We start from the raw sequence: 20768 nt of genomic DNA, 5'->3' as shown, positions 1-20768 counted from the left end.
AGCCAAGAAGATGAACTACTTTCCAAATTTGGGCACGGCTAGTCTCCAATGTTGCACTGAGCCCTTCACAAATGATGAGAGCCAGGTGAGATGATGACGACTTTCCGGCCAAAGAAGAATTTTCACTCTCGGAATCAACGCAGCGTTGAAACTTGATTTCAAGGGGAAAGGCTTGGAACCCTTTTGGATTGGCAGATTCCAGGACGCACCAACATTGGCGACACGGGCATTTAATATCCTGACATCTTCTTCATCAAGGTAGCCTATCGTTGTGAACAAGGATTTTCAACTGTCTTGGGAATGGAGACAAAAAAGCGCAATCGCCAGGATGTCGAAAGCGACACAAGAATTGCCCTCAGTAGCCTACCACAAAGCCCAGGATTACAAATCTGGCGGTTGAAGTCCAGGCCCAACCTTTGCATGGAAAGTTTACCGCGCATTGTTATCTTGTATTCAGTACGGTATTGTATTGCACTTTAATTGTCATAGTTAGTCCTTTGAAATACATAGCAATAAACAACTTTGTTTTGAAAATTGATCGTGGAGGTAATTAGCTCACTTCAGGGTGGAGATTAGGGTAACAGCCAAAAAAAGGTTAGGAACCACTGCTGTAGAACAAGAAACTCCACATGACCCGTTGTGTCTACTAAATGGTCAAAGTGGTAGAAGCAACTCGTGAAAGGAAAGCTGTTGCCTTATCAAAGCCAATAAATGTTGTTTCAACGTAATTCAAGAGTTTTTATGCTGCTATTGTAGTCGAAAGTTAAATCTGAAGTCATTGTGTTGAAACTATTGAATGACACGAAACATAATCACGTTGTTTCTTGTGATGTTCATTTTCGGCTTCTTCGGTTTCAATAGAACTGAGTTACTTCAAATCTGCTTTGAAAAGCAATCTGGATTTTGGAGAATTGAGATCGAAGCATCAAGACAGCCGATACTATATGTTAATGTTGCAGATAGCAAAACATTTAAAAACCAGGGTATGCAGGTGTATTAGCCTACTGCTTTGTGTACATCGTATTCATCTTAATCAATTTTAATGTTTGATGAAACATTTCAGTTTTTAAACATAGGCTAATAGACAAACATTTAAACATCTAAACAATTCGCCAATGCCATGTTCTGAAAATTTTTTTCAAAAGAGTTGGAAACGTCGAAATGGCAAGTGAGTTGTATGACAGCACAGGCCTTCTCATTAAGTCGAGTAGTAAACGATATGGTGCAAATCACAGAAGATTTCTACAACCAACCAATAAAACACCATATGCAATAGATTGAGTTTCGCTTTCAGCAGCATGATCGCTGCTTACTTTACAATGTAGATAGGAACGACCTGTTTTAACCTGATGTTGCGAGTTTACTGTAGTAATAATAGGGATATGCACCAGCTTCTGGAACACAATTAGTCATGTGCTAGGCTATATAACGAATGGTGTCATGTGCTATGACGAAACAGTGCCTCGGCGACTTTGAATTTGCAATCATTGCGAGAGAGAGAACAACGCAGTGCAATTGCGCTTCAAAGAGGCCATATTCATAAGTAGGCTGAGTCCAAAAATCAACAACCGTGCCGAAAGAGAAGAACTACTTCATCTAATCTATTGGTCAAGTGATTCAACAAAATTTTACAGCAATAACGCCTGACAAAACATAAACTCAATAGACAGCATTCAAGACAGCATCCTCAAGCTAAACAAAAAGAACCGCATAAAACAACGGCACACTGACTTGCGCGAGAAGTCAGTGAGTAGGCCTGGAAGACAAACAACTAGGCCTCATAGGCGTAGCCAGGGGGGGCGAAAGGGGCCATGGCCCCCCCCCCAAATTTTCAAAGTTTGGATTTCGAAGTTGAACCCTTTGTTGAAAATATAATATAATTTGTATAAATTTATATTGTTTTTCAAGACATCTGGCTATTAACACCCCCCAGGCCTTGTTTTAGACACACAGAAAGACACCAATAAATTTTGCAAATCGTAAATCGCGCAAAGTTTACCCGATTTACGCTTCTTTTAACTAATCTGTGGAAGCAATTTCAAAATCTCTTACTCTGTTGGGTTTTTTTGTAGTTTTTGTGTAGCTAGGTTTTTTTGTGTTCTCTAATTTTAACCGCAGCTTTTGCCCGTTCGTGTGTAACAGCTACCTTTAATAAGTTAATAGCTGTTTATCTGTCTATAAATTTCATACAAATATTACCCTGAAAGTGTTTCCAGAAAGCGCTATAATCCATTATTTGAGTGTAAATTTGCAAAAATTTTCACAACCCCCAAAAATTTTCAAACCCCCCATCAGCTTTATTGCTTCCCTTGCTTAACCCACCAGGAAACGCCACTGCAGATGTCTTAAATTAAACACTTTGTAGTTCTCTTTAATTCATCAAATATTTGGCCCCCCCCCCAAATTTGTTTTCTGGCTACGCCACTGCTAGGCCTACTCACTGACTTCAACACCATTCGTCATAGCACATGACTAGGGAACTGTGTTCCGAAATTTAGTGCAAATTGCTATTACCAAATCGAACTCGCAGCATCAGGCTAAAACAGGCCGTTAAAATCTACAGCGATCATGCTGCTGAAAACGAAACTCAATTTATTGCATATGGTGCTTTATTGGTTGGTTCTAAAAATCTTTTTCTGTTGTCCGACAAAACTTCTTTGCAGTTTCCCATATAGCCTACTTATATAATCTTTGTGCCCCTGACGCAGTGACGATCGGTGAGGGAAAGCAAGAAAAGCAGTGCTTACCTGAGCGAAAACTATGCAAAATATAATGACTGAATTCTAGGCTTAACTTCTTATTATTTTCATCACGTCTATTTTAACTTGAAAATTACTGTATTCGTGACTAGAATTACTCGTAACGCTTGTGAGTAGTCTTAGTCCTCACCAAACCGCACGTCTTGCCTATAAATGCCAATTAACGCAAACGCTTCTGTCAGAAACAATCACTGAGGCTCCAGGTAAGCAACTATCAAACTTGCTTTCCCAGATTCAAAAATGTCAAAAAACGCCTTCGTTTTATCCAATCATCACTCGTTTTGCAAAACGTCACCAGCTGCTTAGCCAATCAGATGTGTTATGGTTAGGTTAGTTGTGCTTTCCCAGTGACGTCAATGCGAACATTCGCTAGAGCGGATAGACTAACTCGTCACAATGGTGTCTCGTCACGGTGCAGAGCACAGCATCATAATGCCGAAATAATTGTTGCTGTTTTTTGATGTCTCCTCGCCATGTACTTTAGCGTACTAGCTTTCATACTCATGCCTTTGCCCTTTTTACAGCGTTGATATAACGTTACTTCGCCAATGAACGTTCAGGTGCGGATGCTATATTTAGTTCGTTAAGCTTCTATACGCAGGAGGCAAACTTATCCAGCTTTTTGTACAAATTGCTTGCGGTTGTAATGTTTAGGCCTAAGTGTTAGTTTTTGTAGTGTAGGTCTAACTGAATATCTGAGAATGAACATTCATGACGAATTAAATATTTAGACAACTATTATTCCATGTCTAACACTGGATTTTAGTCCTGCAACGTTAAAATTAAGATTGTTCATGACTTCTAAACATTAAATGGATGTATGATCACGACATAAGCGAAGCACAATTTGACAGATTTTTATTTTTGATTTGTTTTGGAAATGCTCTCAGAGCGCACCAAATTGGAAGTGTTTTTCAAAAATTTCTGGGGGAGGCCCCCCAGACCCCCCGCTGGAAGTGTTGCCTTCGGCAACACACCTTCGGGCTTCGCCCGACGGTTACGCCCTTCGTGCCTACTACCTTACTGCAGCATATTTCCAAGTTGCTTTCCCAACGGTTTAAGCCACCGAACGTCACTGCCCTGACGCAAGCCCGGTCACTGAGATTGACAGCGTAAGTTTTGAATAGGCATAGGGGAAGGTTTGGTTAGTTAAGCCGGGTAACGGTTGATCCATCCGGTTTTATCGCAACGTCGTGCATGATTAGTCAACCGTTTCATAACGAAAATATGGAAAAACTTGAAGTCCATTAGCACATGTAGTTTTAGGGATTTTCTACAAACAGAAAAATTGTGAAGCAGTTAAATGTAAAATGGTAGGTAGAAGTAGTTTTGAGAGAAATAAGAAATATGTTATTTTTTCCTACGATGTTTCATCGTTGTCTCAATCGAAATTCTGGGATAGGTAAGAGTAACTTACTCTTTGTTTTAGTAGTTCTCGTTGCTTGATTAGCCAGTTGGTTATTGGCAATTTTTCATGAATTTTGAAAATGGCGGCGATGTTTACAGTTGAGCCACTTGCAATGTTCACGGTTGAGCTATGTCTTTGTCATAAGGAATGTAGTTTATGAGCCGATGGTCCTTATACGTACTGCCCTAGTTTTGTTGTGCCGTACTGTAATTGATGCGTAGAACTGGTGGCGTAGCCGGGGGGCGGTCCACTGCCCCTCTTAAACTTCCATAAAAGGAATTCTTTCTGTAATGCGCCAGTTTGAGGGTAATTTTTGTCGCACTCCCTCCTTATATTTTTCGATAGCAACGCCATTGGTTGCAAATGTTCGTTTTCTTCACAAACCTTGCGAAATCCTTTCAGAAAGGTAAAAGCACCTTCGTGCAAAGTTTCCTATTCAATGATTCTCAGTGTTTTCAGTAGTATAAATTTCTGTTCGTTCAGTTTTCACTGTTATTTCATTTTAAGACACTAGACACAAACACAGTTTAAACATTTTTTGATTGTTTATTTGCAAGATGTTCAAGAGAAGAGTTTATTGTGTTTGATGGAGATTGAGCTCTCTTTTGAGATATCTTTTGAAAGTGAAATAATAGTGGATCAACCGTGAACAATGGGTGGCTCAACCGTGAAATTTAGGGTATCATTTGAGCCGGCTAAGTGTCAATTTCAAAATGCCGATAAATAATATAAATCGGGGTCAGTCGCAAACACAAACATGCTCACAAGAACCGCAAAAGACTGAAATTTATCATGATGGATTCGGATTTTTGGTAAAGTTTGTCGTTAAATTTGTATTGCAGAAACATTGATTTCTGGCTCAACTAACTAGACCTTCCCCTACTTGTACAGGATTTGAAGCACTGACGTAGGGCTGGTCATCAAGATTGACAAAGTGAAGTTTTCGATTGTTGCCGGGGAATTATTTCATCCCATAGCTGCCGCTGAATGGAGAGCTGTCCAGAAATGCTTTGCTCAAGTGCACAAACCCGAGAGCCGAACCAGCGCCGCTTGACCTTGAGTCGGGCGCCCACAGAGCTAAAAGATATCATGGCGTAATTTTCTTTGAAGAATCCCTGGTTATTTAGGCTTACAAATATTCAAAACAAATGTAGGCTATCTTCACATACGTAGCCTAGGCTACTTATTTTTACATTGATTTTGTTTCAAATTATCGTCTGAGTGACAAACATGCATCAATTTTTCGATTTGATATATCGAAGATGTCACAACTGCTTCCACTGCTCTTTCAACCAACTTGACAACAGTCGCCACCGTCCCTTACATTACCACCAGTGATGGGTTGATTCCACAAATTTTACTGTTCTTCCTGTTTGCTGTGGCTGCGGCCCTCTTCTCCAAGTGCGTGGCCTCTCTCACTCAGGTTAGCCACTGAATGTGCGACGCAGTAGCCTAGTGTATGTAAGCTAGAATACGACAAAACACAACGAAAAAGTACGTTCAGAAAATATAGAGCTCGCGCTGAACAATATTAACACTAACAGTCTATTTAACCTAAATTAAAAAAAGAGCTGTAGTGCCCAGAAACTTTTTTACTTGCTTTTCTACTAGATCTAGTAGGGCCAGTAAACTACTAATCATAATGTCAGGTTGGATCATGTAGTTTGTAAACTATGTTTAACCTATTATGGAGTAGTATTTATTAGATTGTGGGATATAATTTGCTGCTTAAATATAAAACAGTAACTCTACTTTCATTTAGACATGCATGAAGGGAAAAAATACAGACTACGTCGCAAGCATGGAAGAGGATCCGGGCAATGAAACGAGTTTTGGCAAGAACGGAGAGAGTCTCGCGAATGCGGGACTTTTTCAACTATTTTCTGAAGACCTGACAAAGACTAGTAAAGTTAACAGAGAGGCTTGTGATTCCACCGAAGCTATTGGGGTCAAGCTACCTGATGCAACCACGACAGCACGACCTCTAGCGGACAGTGATGACGGTCCAGAGGGAACTGTCAATCTTGCATACGAAGATGAAGTGAAATCGCTCAAAGAAGATTTATAGCATCAACACGAGAGACCAATAGACGCGAGTACGAAAATTGATGAAACATAATACAGACCATCAAGTCCACATAACAAAGAAGACTGCCAATTAGGCTAACTATACTCCATCAGCTTTAATCCAACTTACATGGAATTGTGTTTGTTCTAGTTTTGTCTGCCCACATAAACAAACAAGACAGGGTTGCGGGAATACATGTTTTGTTTCTTTTAGAATTTTTCCTTCCAAAGACAATAAAAAATGATATTATCAGATGTCTTTCGTGTTGAATAAATTTATTTTTATGAATAGCCTAACTTACTTAAAGCTACTGAACGAGCTTGATGGTCGGTTTATATCACTCTATATCACGGTGAACTGGATGACATGTCCGCCCTTAGTTCAGTGGTTGCGCGCCCGACTGAAGATCAAGCGGAGCTGGTTCGACTCTCAGGGTATGCGCTTGAGCAACGCATTTTAGGACTGCTCTCCATTCAGCGGCACCTAGTGAATGGAATAATTCTCCGGCAACAACACTTCAACAATAGAAAAACTTTACTCTGTTAATCTCGGTAACCGGCCGTGCATCAAAAGCTTTGTCAGTCCGAGGATAGAAATTCAAAACCAACCAACCACTCAGATCATTCGCTGTAGCTTCATTTTCGATTTGCTTCCTCTCAAATGACCCCATTATAAGTTCGGCCCACACATGTTAGCTTAAGGCTAGTGTCTTCACTCATAGCTATCTGATGCATCGAGTTGGATTGGGGTAAATGTTAGACAGTAATTATATTAAAAATTGAATGAAGCTGTTCACCAGGCATTTAGTCAAATAAAAGATACGTTTTTCCAGGGCCGTGAAAACCGCAACCGTGACCCCCGGCCGAGGGGGGTAGCCTACGGCTGTTTAAGGGCTCACTCAGTTTAGTTTGTTTAATGCAGTGGCTCTTAATCTTTTTTGTATGTTGTACCCTTTTAACAAAGATGCATAAGCTTATCAGATTTACAGTAGGCTACCAATAGATAAAATGGTAGCCTACTAATTTATTAAAAAACGAAAGTAACAAATTCCATCAGTTATATTCAATGCGACGGCTGCCCTCGCTTTTTGGCAACGAGTTGTTCAATGTCTGGTAAAGTAGGAGATAACGCACAACAAATATCGGATTCAACATGAAGTTGGTTTCGTGCTTTAGATTTGATAGTAAGCAATGCAGAGAAGCCGCATTCGCATAGATAAGTTGAAGAAAAAGTGACCAGAATAGTCAGAGCTTGAATACCTATCCTTGGATAGCAATGTTAGCCTATTTTAACCCAAAACTTTTCTAGGTTGCAAGAGTGAAACTCATCTTTTACAAAAGAATAGTTTGTTAATTCTATAAATTCTTCTTGGATTGCTTCAGGAACATCTTTCACTTTACATACCAAAGAATTTCTTGCTACTTTCATCCAGGGATATCTAAAGAAGGAGATACGAAGGCTTTTATTACGTCTGACAATAGAAGGGCTTTTGTTTATCGTAAATAATCTGTGTTTATCGTAAAATGACAATTGGCACCGATAGTAGTTTAATAAATCTTGCTGTGATAACTTGCATTGCGCTATTAACATCAGGCCTGGATATTTACAGCATGCTCGTGGTTGCTTGTTAATTCAACTACCCTACTGCTACTGCTTTACATCTAGCCTACCGCAAAGGCTTTGTTAAAAAAACAGCTTACTGGTAACTTTTCAACTGTCTTTGTAAACAAGTATTCTTTCAATATACTCTACGTAACATTTGTTAACTGCCTTCTGTAGCTCATTGTACCAGCTGCACTACAAAACTTTCTACGATTTTAAAAAGAACCACATGTTTAAAGCACTACAAACTACCGCCCTGGTAGTGTCATAAGAATAAGGCAATCGCTTCGAGCCTTCATATCTCCTTCTCTAGAGATCCCTGCTTTCATCAAAATGCTGCCAGTATTTATCTCGGGAAAATATCAGTTCAGACTCCTCCTGCAAGTTTTGAAGATAACTGATGATGATGATGTTATTCAAGTTTTGATTGAGATCATCTCCAGTTATCTCCGTCAATGGTGAAATGATATCCACAATACCAATACCTACAGCTGGCACAATTTTTCTGTCCCGTCAACTGATGTGGATATTTTGATTGATAGTTTATTTACCCCCAAAAACGAGGAAACTTACCCCAGGAGTAAATTTGCCCCAGTTTAAGAAATGCTGGTTTAATGCATTTTGAATGCTTCACAACAGAAAAAATTCTACTAGACAAGCTGATTAATCAATAACTTAAAATCATGCAAGACGGTATTTACTGCTTCCCAAACCCTGGCTGGGGCCCACCTCTGTATAAGGACCCACACATTTCGTACAGCGTTTATTGGCTTGTTTTTACATGTAGCCTACCGGTAGGCTATATGTTATTATTTTTTTTTTTTTGTAAAATTTTCTCGCTTGCTTTGCTTGCTCAACCACATTTTATTCACCTAACTAGCGATGTTGAGCATGTATAGTTTTAGAAGTAAATTAAGGGAATAAAAAGTTTTTGTGTCTCACAAAAACGAACAGAATAATGTAATATTCCGAAGTAAAAACTGCTCATTCAAACAGTCAAGTCATTTTATTTTGTTTCAACAGCCCCGTTAGCTCAGTGGTTACGCGCCCGGCTCAAGATCACGCGGCACAAGTTCTACTCTCGGGGTGTGCGCTTGAGCTACGCACGTTAAAGACTGCTCTCCATTCAAACAAAGCTAAGCAACACCACAACATTAACATTACATTTAACAGGTATAACATTTTTTTGTTAAATGTTGTGGTGTTGTTTAGCTATGTCCGTTTATGGTTGAAGAAGTACTGTAACCTCTCCACCTGAATTGTTTTATAAAAGTATTCACTAGATTTATATGAATTCATATTTTTTAGTTGCCCAAATCAAGATGATGTATTTAGAGATATTAAAAAAAAAATTAAAGATTTTGTACATTTTGATGCCGAGGCAACTGCATCATGCCAATTTGGGCAGTTTTATAAATAGACTATGATCAGATAATTTCATATTTTTTGTTGCCCAAATCTAAACGATAGGCTACACAGTGATGTACGCGTATACAAAAAATATTGACCCCGTCAGCGTAAACGCAAACGTTCGAAAAACTATACGCCGCATGCGTCAACGTAACTTGTAAAAAAAGTTGGCGGCGTCAGCGCATACACTGGCGCAAACTCATTTTGTTTGCTAGGTACCAAACATTCACACGGTAAACCACTCGAAACAAACAAGTTTTATTTTGAATTTCCACGAAGAAACACAAGCATCTGAAAGTGTTCATCTGACATTTTGCTGCCTTTTGGTTCCAATATGTCTTTGCCCATTGAAAACATTCTTTCAACCGCAGCACTGGAAGAAGGTATTGGCGTGTTGTAGCGAAAAAAAGTATTTTGGAAATCTTTCGTTGGAAAAGCGCCCACGGTTAATGGTCCTTTGTGTGGCCTCTCTTCCAAGTACGCTTTTACAACCTCGTTTATGCTGTTTTCGCCAGTGTCCTTATAAAGAGCATGGAGTAGCCGACGGGGTTTGTTGTCGCTGGCTTCCTTCGTCTGGTTGCAGTGGCTCTCAGCCTCAGAGTTTTTTTAACAACTTTGATATGTGGCGAGTGCCTATCAAGAAAATTCTAGTATTATACTAACTGTCGCTCCTAGTAATATACTAACTGTCGCTCCCTAAAAACCCATTATAAAAAACACTATTTTTAAAATGATTCCGTTTGAATAAGACTGATGTTGCTTTTAATGCCATAATTCTCTCAGTAAGCTCTAGGCTATGCTTTTTTCTGATAAGATTTTTAAAAAGTGGGTTAATGGAAGACAAAACTGCCAGACACAAGCAAGTTTAGATTCTGAACTGCACAACTCTTTGTTATTAGCATTCAGAGATACTTAACATTAGCCTACTAGTGTTATTAGCAGTAGGCTACTCAAAAGCCTCTCACAATTGGCCCCTGGATGCATGTTTTGCTAAACTGCTCATCAAGTTACAAAACATATATAATTAGGCTACATAGCCTACTTACGCAACAGAATGTTTAATTGTCAAGTAAAAATTACCTTAGCTTTATAGCCTACTGTATGTATAGGCCTACACACTGGCGTACGCAGGAGGGGGCCATTGGGCCATGCCCCCCCCCCCCCCTTAAAAATGGTTTAGTAGTTAATGACGTAGATTAAGGCATTTAATATGTTTTACATTGCTCTGTCAAAGCAAGCACTGTAACAAGGTTGTTTTATAGACTAAGCCAATACGAAATACATGGCCCAATCACCCCAGGTATGCCAATGTAGCATAGTGTTCTGTAAGCCTATTATAGTGATTAAGGAGAGAGAAATGGATAAAGTCTAAACTAAAACCATACTGGGATATTATGAAGACGTCTGGGATATCAATGGCCAGTGGCGTAGCTAAGGGGGGAGGGGGGTTACAACCCCACTTTGGCACGCGTATGACGTCACGATATTGAGAATGATGCTTTCAGTCTCTTTATGCTTTGGAATGATGCTTTCAGTCTAAAAAAAACTTGCCTAATTTTAAACAAAACTGCATTAAAAAAGCGAGTTTTGCCAATACTGAAGATTCAAACATCTCAGCCAGGAATTAACAACAAGAAAACATAGAGACTTAGCTTTATTTCCGAAAAATGCCGAAGAAAACATGATCTTATCCTTTTGCTATGTCACCTGACAGCACCATTTTACAGGAATATTCATACCCACATTTTTGTTGAAAATGCTCTCAGAATGCACCAAATTCAAAGTAATTTTTCAAAAATTTCTGGGGGAGGCCTCCCAGACCCCCGCCGCTGGGTGTCAACTTAAGCGAAAACGCCGACGGGCTTCGCCCGCCGGTCGTCAAAAACCCCTTTTCAAATTCTTGGCTACGCTACTCTCAATGGCCCCCCCCTTGAGAAAATCCTGCGTACGCCACTGGGCCTACACATTACTACGCTACATAGCCTACAACAAGAATAACCGGCAAAGGCAAAGTAATGTAGGCCTAGCCTACTACATATAACATACAGAGTAGGCTACAACATCATGCAAGTAATCACGGTCGGAGACCAAATATTTGAGTTTGTTTAGATACATAGGCTGCACTGCTCATTGCCTGAGAAGTTTCTGATTTGCCCCAAAATGCAAGACTTAATTAATATAAATTAAAGTGCTCACAATTGCTTACAAACGCCTTCAACACTGCTTGACTAAAAATACTTCACACTACGAAGCAAATTAAGTCATTGTTTACATTTTACATGGAGCGACATTAGCCTACCAACTACCTACTTGCTTGCTTACATTACATTCCTGTTCTGACCCGTAATTTACTAATTTCTCAGTAGGCCTAAGTTGTTTTAACTAATTCTTTTTTTTTTCTGCAAGACTTCAGTCTCCACGTGGGACTCTAGCGTCAAAGGCAGTAGTGCGATATACAAACAAACTCCAGCTGACTAAACAATAGATGACACTGTGACACAACACTAGAACAATGGGCGATTGCAAGACGTCAACATTTCGCAGTTTGACAAAATAAATTGCAAACAACAACTAAGACATTAAAAAGTATGCGTTGACGCTATGCGCTGAAAAACCGCGAAAACTTTACAAAAAGTCTACAAAAAGTCTACGCCGCAAGTAGCCTATGCGGCGTAGAAGTTGCGGCGCATACGTACATCTCTGACGATCCAGTTATGTAAATGGGAAAAATTAATAAATTGTTCATTTTGGGGAAACTGCCTCACGCTAATTTGGGCAGTTGCATAAACAGACTAATCAGTTTCATCGGATAATTTCATGTTTTCAGCTGCCCAAATCAACACGATGCATTTGTGAAAATTAATAAAATTAGCTATATAGCAAACTTTGCGTTTTGATTTGGGCAGTTTCACAAAAGTATTAGAAACATATTTTGGTGGCTGCTCAAACTGGCATGATGCAGTTGGTTAAATGCATTTTGTACTACAGTTTGATCACCATGCAATACAATAGGCCTACATCAATAGCTTACGGTGTGCCAAATGAAAATTTTGTGGCACATTTCTTGTTCAAATAAGAGGCTGTAGGCTACTTAGTTTGATAGGTAAAAGATATAAATTTATAGTATTTCTTAATTCATACAATTTTGTAGCTTTTCATATTGCAATTTTTGCCCTAATAATTGCAAGATTTTGCCCGAAATCGCGACGTTTTGAAACAACAGGGGGACAGCTGCCCCCTGGCTCGTACGGCTATGAGTGTCTTTGCCGAAGCACAACCCCAAACTTTGGAGCGGTGTCGAGCCGACGTCCTTTGCGAACGTCGCGCAACGTTCTCACCACTTAACACTTATATCTATGACCTGTCTGACACCATCTCCAGGAAGTTTGCTTACGCAGACGACCTGGCTCTCCTACATCCAGTCGGAGATTGGCAGTTAATGGAGAGGAACCTAAGCCAAGACATGTCAACTAGCCTATATTAACATATCTCCAGAAATGGAAGCTACAGCTCAGCAAGGCAAAGACAGTGTCGGCGACCTTCCATCTAAACAACAATTAAGGAAGCAAAACGTGAGATCAACGTTACCACCGATGACGAACGCCTGCCATACTGCGCCGAACCCACCTACTTCGGCGTAATCCTGGACAGGTCACTCACGTACCGACGACACCTGGAGTCACTGCGCAAAAACTATCTGCGCGCGTTGCACTTTTGAGGCGACTGGCGGGTTCCGGCTGGGGAGCTGACGCGAAAACCCTTCGCACAGCTACCATGGTCCTCGTCCATTCTACCGCCGAGTACTGCGCACCAGTGTGGTGCCGCAGCTCTCACACCCACCACATTGACACCGCCGCCATCAACGACGCACTACGCACTGTGACTGGATGCCTGCGTCCCACTCCAACGGACTTCCTTCCCGTCCTTGCAGGCATCCAATCTGCTGAGCTTTGCCGTAAAGGAGCCATGATTTCCCTTGCTCGTCACGCACTGGACCCCGACCACCTCCTCCACAGTACATTCCAGCGCCTACTTGAGAACAGCAGCGACTGAAATCAAGACGCCCATTTGTGCCCGCCGCACGACAGCTTCTGAACAACGTTGAAGATTCTTGGAATAAGTCAACGTTTCTTGGAATAAGTGCGGCACACTGGACGAACTACACATGGAACACGGAGTGGCAAAGCAACACCTCCCGACTCTGTGATTTCCTACCCGACGTCGATCTCCACCCTCCGGGAATGTCCCTCGCAAGACTTGCGTGGGTCCGGCTTAACCGCCTACGAATCGGCGTCTGTAGTGTATTGAAATGTGATTATTATGTTATGCTTATGACCGGTTACCAGATTATCTTTTGGCAACCCTGGCAAGTATCCCGGAAGTACATTCTGTTGTCAGTAATTAATCAAAGTAGAAGTGCATGTTATTTCTGTATATAATACACCAGTAAACAGACAGAATATGACATTTGGCGACGAGGAAAATATTTAAATCTGTAGCCTATTAGTTCAAGAGGTCCAAGCAGACAGTGAATTCTTCTTATCGTGTTGTCCAAACTACTAGTGAGCATCATGAATGGAGCTGCAGTTACCTGCGAAGTGTCAGTTGTATTACCCTTTGATGTCAATGGTGATACACAAAGCCAGGGACAACGTTGGAAGCGATGGAAACGGGCGTTTTCGTTGTATATCACTGGAAAAGGTGTCACCAGTAATGAACAAAAACAGGCTCTGCTGCTGCACACTGCTGGTGTGGATGTGCAAGAAATTTATTTTTCTTTGGTTCCAGACAATGAAGGTAAAACTCTTCAAGAGACTTTAACATTGTTGGATGATCATTTTCTTCCTAAGTGTTAATGCCATTTTCTCTGTTTTTATTCCCCGCATATTTGTTTAAATTAAATTAAAATTTTGTTTGGAAACTCTGATTTTGCCTCGTTTTGTACGCTGTTGTGACGCCATTGAATAATTACGAAGAAATGTTCTATGTCAAAATATTTCACTGCGTTTCGAAACCGACTGCCGAAATCAAATGTAAGTCTACAAATCTTCATGATTGTATTTATTGTATGTAGCCTAACACTCTGAATTGTATTGATTAAGTATAGGAAACCTGTTTGAATAATTATTGTCTAAGTGGTAGGCCTACTTACTAATTGCTGGATGTTCTGTTTATTCATATTTTATGTTTATTGCAGCAAACGATATTTCGAAATTGAAAACAAGAATAAATTCTAACTTCGGAAATCTGTTGATTATAAAGGCAGACTCTCGGGTTTCGCGACCAGATTGATTCAGATTGTTGTTCGCATGATCTGAACTAATATCAGTTTGATTTGATTCTGTAAGAAGAGAGTCTCTCTGAAGAAATATCAATCGACTTACATCAAATGCAAATTCAGCTTTATTCACTCCTGTGAGAAGATAATGTCAACGACAAATCTCATGGAAGGAAACGCATCAACTTCCACCGATGTCTCAAATAATGTCGCTTCATCTGCTATTCAAAGCAATGCTACTTCAGCCGGAAAAGGTTCACAACAAGTTCTGGTCACTCATCAAGAAGTTGTCTCTGAAGAAGAGTTGGCAACCTCAATAATGACCAGAGCCAAATCAAAAGAACTCAAGCTGAAGAAGGCTCAAAGCAAGCAATCAACAAGCAGTCATCGGAGCCTAAGAAGTGGGTACTCATCAATAAGTGGCTACTCCAAAATGAGTGCAAAAACTAGAAAAGCTGTTATCGAAGCCAGATTGCAATCACAAAATACATTTACTGAACTGAAAAAACAACATGCTAAGGATAGACATGACTTTGAGCAAGCCCAATTGGTGCAGCAAAAGCATGCTGCTGAAGAAGAATTACAGCTACAAAGAGCCCAACTGGTGCAGCAAAAGCATGCTGCTGAAGAAGAATTCCAGCTACAAAGGGCAAGAGAAGAACGCTTAATCCAACACGAATGCGAACTGGAGCAAGCACGACTACAGGTCGAACTCAGTGAAACCATCGCAGAGATAAGTGCTGAAGAAAATATTTCTAGTGTAAATGATGTTGTAGAAAAATCTGTATCTTGCTTAAACAATGTTGCCACTGATCATTCCATTGTTAACACTAAAGCTAATGTTAAAAATGTTACGCTTAATACTACATTAAATGAAACTACGTTTAATGGTAAAAATGTGTTAGAACCTGTATGTGCTATGCGTGCCTCACCCTCAGTTAATGTTCAAGCAGTGCTGGACACCAGTAATGTTTCTGTCCAGCCTAGAATCATATGCGACTCAAGTGGTAAACCTTCTACAGCACATCTTTCTACATCTCCATTTTTACCTACTCACTCTACTAACCATTCAGCTCTTTCACCACACTCTTGTAAAAGTGTTAGCGAACTTCCAAAAACTGTGGAACATGTTTCCTGTAGCAACACCAGTTCACCAAACATAACTATCAACCAGACACCTAACCTAGACATTAAACCTCCCATATTTGATGGCAACCCTTCAAACTACTGCAGCTTCATTGATGCCTTTGACACTATCATTGACTCACTCGTAGGCGACCCCAAGCGTAAGTTGTTTTTTCTTCTGAATTACACCCAAGGCACAGCCCACACTTTGGTTCGTGGATGCCAGTACATGCCTCCAGAAGAAGGCTACAATGCTGCCAGGAAATTGCTGCGTGACAATTTTGGTCAAAAAATGCAGGTTGCTGCTGCTTGTATTGCAAACCTCATAGATGGACCTACTTTGTGCAAAAAGGATAAAAATTCTCTTCTTAAATTCTCCGCAGATTTAACATCTTGTATGTACACACTTTCTGGGATGGACTATCTCCACCAAATTAATAATTTGGACACGATTAGAAAACTTGTGCGCCGCTTTCCTCCCCAATGGTTGTCCAGTTGGGAACACACCGTTGACCAAATACTGCATGTAAAACAAGCTGAAATATGTATCACAAATGTGTGCGAGTTTGTATCTTCAAAGACTAGGGAATGTACCAACTTTGTGGCGCAACCTGCAAATCCATCAGGCAGCTCAACGCAAGCCAGCACCAGCCATCCAAAACCAAGGGTTAAATCCTTCTCTACACATTCCAACCCGGTGTTTCCAACAAAAAAATGTAATCTGTGTGGGAGCACACATTATCTTAACCAGTGTTGGAAATTTCGGAATGAAACATATGACTCACGTCGTGCTTTTGTCATCAAGGAGAAACTGTGCTTTTGTTGTCTTAAAAAAGGTCACATGGCCGACAAATGTGACAGACAAGAGCCCTGCAAAAAACCTGGATGTAATAAGAAACACACAACACTTTTACATCCCCCCGACATACCACATTCCAACCCTACACGCGATGTCATTGAGCCAAGTTCTAATCTCGAAACCAAAAGTGGATTCATTGGCACCAGCTCTTTGTCCAGTGGTGTTCTGCCAGTTGTGCCAGTTAAAGTGCACGTGAAAGGTTCCACAACTGTCATAACCACCAAAGCCTTCCTGGATAATGGCAGTACCAATTCATTTATCACTGAAGGTCTGGTCAATAAACTAAAACTCGTTAGATGCCCTGAAGTAAAAGTCAGCACCATCACACTCAATAACAATTCCACAACTAAGAGAAAATCTAAGGTCGTGCAAAGCTTGGAAATCAGTGATCTTTACGAAACAGAGTGCATTGCTCTTAATGCCCTGCTTTCTATTGATCACTTGCCCGTCACAACAAATGATATTTCAACCCAAAATGATGCAATGAGCATTCCTGAATTCAAAGACGTTCATCTTCCCAATGTTGATTGTGATGTTGGCCTCCTAATAGGTAATGATAATTTGAAAGTTATGCAGCCTCAAAAGGTCATAACTACAGAGTCTGGTAGTTACGCAATCAAAACTGCTGTGGGCTGGGTTGCTTATTGTCCCAAACAAGGGAGCACCTCATCAACCATTCAAAGTTTCTTTACAAAAGCCGCTTCCAAACAAATGTGCAGCATGTGTTTTGATGCAATTGACTCCATTGAAAACGCCAAAGCTGAACTCTCTGTAGAGCAGAAAGAGTTTATGAAATCCGTGACTGGTTCTATCAAACACCTTGAAAATAAACATTACGAAATATCATTGCCTCTTAGAAACCCAAACCTAAAAATGGCCTGCAACAAGAAACAAGCTGAACAAAGAGCGGAATATCTTAAGCATAGATTGGCAAAAAATCCCAAATTTCATAACGATTATCGCACCTTTGTTCAAGATATGATCGATAAAGGCTACGCCGAAACTGTGACGGACTCAAAGGAAGCCAGTGGAAATGTATGGTACATTCCCCATCACGGCGTGTACCACCCAGCAAAACCTGACAAAATTAGGGTAGTTTTTGACGCCTCATGCAAGTACCATGGCTTTTGTTTAAACGATAACTTACTACCCGGTCCGGATATCACCAACACACTGATTGGCGTGCTTTTGCGTTTCAGACGAGAGTCTATTGCCATCCAAGGTGATATCCAAGGAATGTTTCACCAAGTGCAGGTACCTGAAAACAATCGTGATTTGTTCAGGTTCCTGTGGTGGAAAGATGGTGACATTAGTAAACCACTACAGGAATATCGGATGACGGTGTACCTGTTTGGCACGGTATGCTCACCGAGCTGTGCCAACTTCGCGCTAAAACGTGCAGCATCTGACCACAAATCGGAATTTACTTCTACTGCTGTCAACGTTGTTGACAAATGTTTCTATGTGGACGACTGCCTCGCCTCGGTTCCAACTACCACACATGCCACATCTCTGGTACAAGAGTTACGCAACCTTTTAGCTCAAGGCGGCTTTAAGATTACAAAATGGATCAGCAACAGTCGCGAAGTTATGAAATCCATACCCAAAGAAGAATGGTCAAAGGAAGCACTAAACCTTGATATCTCATTGGACGACCTCCCAACCGAAAGAGCGCTTGGTGTCTCTTGGAATGTCGAACATGACACTCTTTGCTTCAAGACAAATGTCAAAGCAAAGCCTGCTACTAGACGCGGCATTCTGTCCGTTGTCAGTTCAATCTACGACCCACTTGGATTTGGTGCCGCTGTGATACAGCCTATGAAGGTGCTTCTCCAAAATCTTTGCAAGTTGAAATCTGCATGGGATGAACCAATACCTAAGCACGAAGAATCTCGGTGGCGTACATGGCTTAACGACTTGCCTAAACTCTCAACTTTTCAGGTACCAAGATGCTACAAACCAGTTCTCTTTGGAAAAATTGTTGAGGCACAGCTGCATCACTTCTCAGATGCTTCTGAGGAAGCGTATTGCGCTATTTCTTACATCCGTTTAGTGAATGATCTCGGAAACGTTCACTGTGCTCTTGTATATGCAAAAGGAAAATTGGTCCCAATAAAACGACTAACAGTTCCACGACTAGAACTTTCAGCCGCAACAATCTCAATACGCTCCGATACCATCCTAAAGCAAGAACTTCAAATTCCTGAGCTCTCTCAAACATCTATGTTTTGGACTGACAGCACCACCGTTTTAAGGTATCTCAATAACAAAGACAAATGCTTTCACACCTTTGTAGCAAACAGGGTTCAAACAATCAAGGATAAGTCATCTACCTCACATTGGAAATATGTCCCCACAAAACTAAATCCCGCAGACGACGGCTCCAGAGGTCTGTCTGTTGAATCGTTCCTGCAGTGCAGCAGATGGAAAATTGGACCAGACTTCTTATGGAAGCTTCCATCGCACTGGCCAACACAACCAACCTTTCTCCACGAAATTAACGTGGACGATCCTGAAGTAAAAAAGACCAAAATGTTTGCTACAACCTGCGAACCACCTCACTTCTTGGATGACCTTTCCCAACGATACTCGACATGGCAAAAATTAAAAAGAGTTTGTTGCTGGATCCTGCGCTACAAAAACAAATTCAAAGACCTCGTACTTCACGATGCAAACTCAAGCAGAAACTCTTTCCTTGGCACGGCCCCTCTAAGAGTAGAGGAAACCGAAGCTGCCGAAAAATTCATCTTTCAATACGTACAAAGAAAACATTTCAGCACAGAAATCGATCGTCTTCTGAAAAACAAACCGGTGAAGAAATTGAGCAACATCAGAAAACTTGACCCAATGTTTGACGACGGACTGCTGCGCGTTGGCGGCCGTATCAGTGCAGCATCCTTATCTGATGAAGCAAAACACCAGATAATTTTGCCTAAAGACGATCCTGTCACCACCCTTGTCATATATCATATGCACCAACTTTCAGGCCATGTTGGCAGACAGCATGTCATTTCTCTGCTACGCGAAAAGATCTGGATCATCAACGCGAACTCCGCTGTACGGAAGGTATTGTCCAACTGTATCTCCTGCCGTCGAAGACACGGAAGTACATGCTCGCAAAAAATGGCCGATCTCCCTCCGGATAGGCTCACATCAGACAAACCTCCCTTTACATTTGTGGGTCTAGATTATTTTGGACCTTTCATCGTACGACATGGCCGCTGTGACTTGAAGCGATACGGCGTTATATTCACATGCTTAACATTACGAGCTGTTCACATTGAGATTGCTCACAGCCTGGATACTACGTCCTTCATCCAAGCACTGCGTCGTTTCATCGCCCGTAGAGGCCAAGTTAAAGAAATGAGATCCGACAACGGATCCAACTTTGTAGGAGGAGAAAAGGAGTTGAAAAAAGGCATCAAAGAATGGAATCAAAACCAAATCCACTCCTTTCTTTTACAAAAACAAATCAAATGGACCTTCAATATTGCCACTGCTTCACATCACGGAGGTGTTTGGGAAAGACAAATTCGATCAGTGAGAAGAATACTTGCGTCCATCTGCAATGAACAGAAGCTGACCGATGAAAGCCTTCTAACATTCATGTGTGAGGTCGAGAGCATACTTAATAGCAGACCACTTACTACTACTTCCGATGACCCTGACGATCTTAATCCGCTCACTCCAAACCATTTATTGTCATTAAAACAGGAATGCTTACTGCCTCCAGGAGTCTTTCAAAAGACAGATGCGTACAGTCGAAGACGTTGGAAACAGGTCCAGCATCTCGCAAATGTTTTTTGGAGCAGATGGACAAAAGAATATCTTCCACTCCTTCAAAAGAGACAACAATGGCATGAAGCAAAAGAGAACCTCAAAACTGGAGACGTCGTTCTCTTAGCAGATAATGTACCACGAAATTGCTGGTTGTTAGGGCGTGTTATAAAGACGTTCCCAGACAAACATGGTTTAGTTCGAAGTGCAAGAATTCAAACTCAGCATTCTGTGCTCGAAAGACCTGTAACAAAACTATGTCCAATTCTTTCTTGCGAATGACTGTCTCATGAAGGGATCTCGTTTAAATCTCTACTTTAGATTATGGGTCCAAACACACAAATTTCTTTCTTTCTTTCTTACTGTTAAGCATCACAGCTCGTGGAAAACTTACTTATGCTTAAGGTAGCGGGTGTTAATGCCATTTTCTCTGTTTTTATTCCCCGCATATTTGTTTAAATTAAATTAAAATTTTGTTTGGA

At 40.9% G+C, this 20768-nt stretch overlaps 2 protein-coding genes across 3 annotated transcripts; both read left to right on the top strand.

The window, feature by feature from the left end:
• Positions 1-1052: 1052 nt before the first annotated feature.
• LOC145786844 (uncharacterized) lies at positions 1053-6489 on the top strand. Of its 2 annotated transcripts, none has more exons than XM_082598585.1 (3): positions 1053-1168; positions 5430-5590; positions 5930-6489. In XM_082598585.1, exons 1-3 carry the CDS (start codon positions 1162-1164, stop codon positions 6233-6235), a joined length of 474 nt encoding a protein of 157 aa, XP_082454711.1. In that variant the 5' UTR covers positions 1053-1161; the 3' UTR covers positions 6236-6489. The 2 variants fall into 2 exon arrangements, with proteins under 2 accessions (XP_082454711.1, XP_082454710.1); XM_082598584.1 differs by lacking the exon at positions 1053-1168 and adding an exon at positions 3942-4161.
• An 8184-nt stretch (positions 6490-14673) lies between these two features.
• On the top strand, positions 14674-20568 carry LOC145786840 (uncharacterized). The gene has a single exon (XM_082598580.1). It carries the CDS (start codon positions 14674-14676, stop codon positions 20566-20568), a length of 5895 nt encoding a protein of 1964 aa, XP_082454706.1.
• The last annotated feature ends 200 nt before the right edge of the window (positions 20569-20768 follow it).

Source organism: Aplidium turbinatum, chromosome 17 (assembly GCF_918807975.1).
Source record: "Aplidium turbinatum chromosome 17, kaAplTurb1.1, whole genome shotgun sequence".
Lineage (NCBI taxonomy): Eukaryota > Metazoa > Chordata > Ascidiacea > Aplousobranchia > Polyclinidae > Aplidium > Aplidium turbinatum.
This window is presented reverse-complemented; position numbering and strand designations above follow the sequence as displayed.

What these genes read in the sequence shown, in the direction of transcription:
- LOC145786844 (XM_082598584.1), top strand. Translation starts at nt 4,107, where the DNA reads ATGTTATTTTTTCCTACGATGTTTCATCGTTGTCTCAATCGAAATTCT. An exon ending in CAATCGAAATTCTGGGATAG is followed by an intron (nt 4,162 to 5,429) that starts GTAAGAGTAACT and finishes GATATATCGAAG; the next exon opens with ATGTCACAACTGCTTCCACT. An exon ending in GCGTGGCCTCTCTCACTCAG is followed by an intron (nt 5,591 to 5,929) that starts GTTAGCCACTGA and finishes ACTTTCATTTAG; the next exon opens with ACATGCATGAAGGGAAAAAA.
- LOC145786840 (XM_082598580.1), top strand. Translation starts at nt 14,674, where the DNA reads ATGTCAACGACAAATCTCATGGAAGGAAACGCATCAACTTCCACCGAT.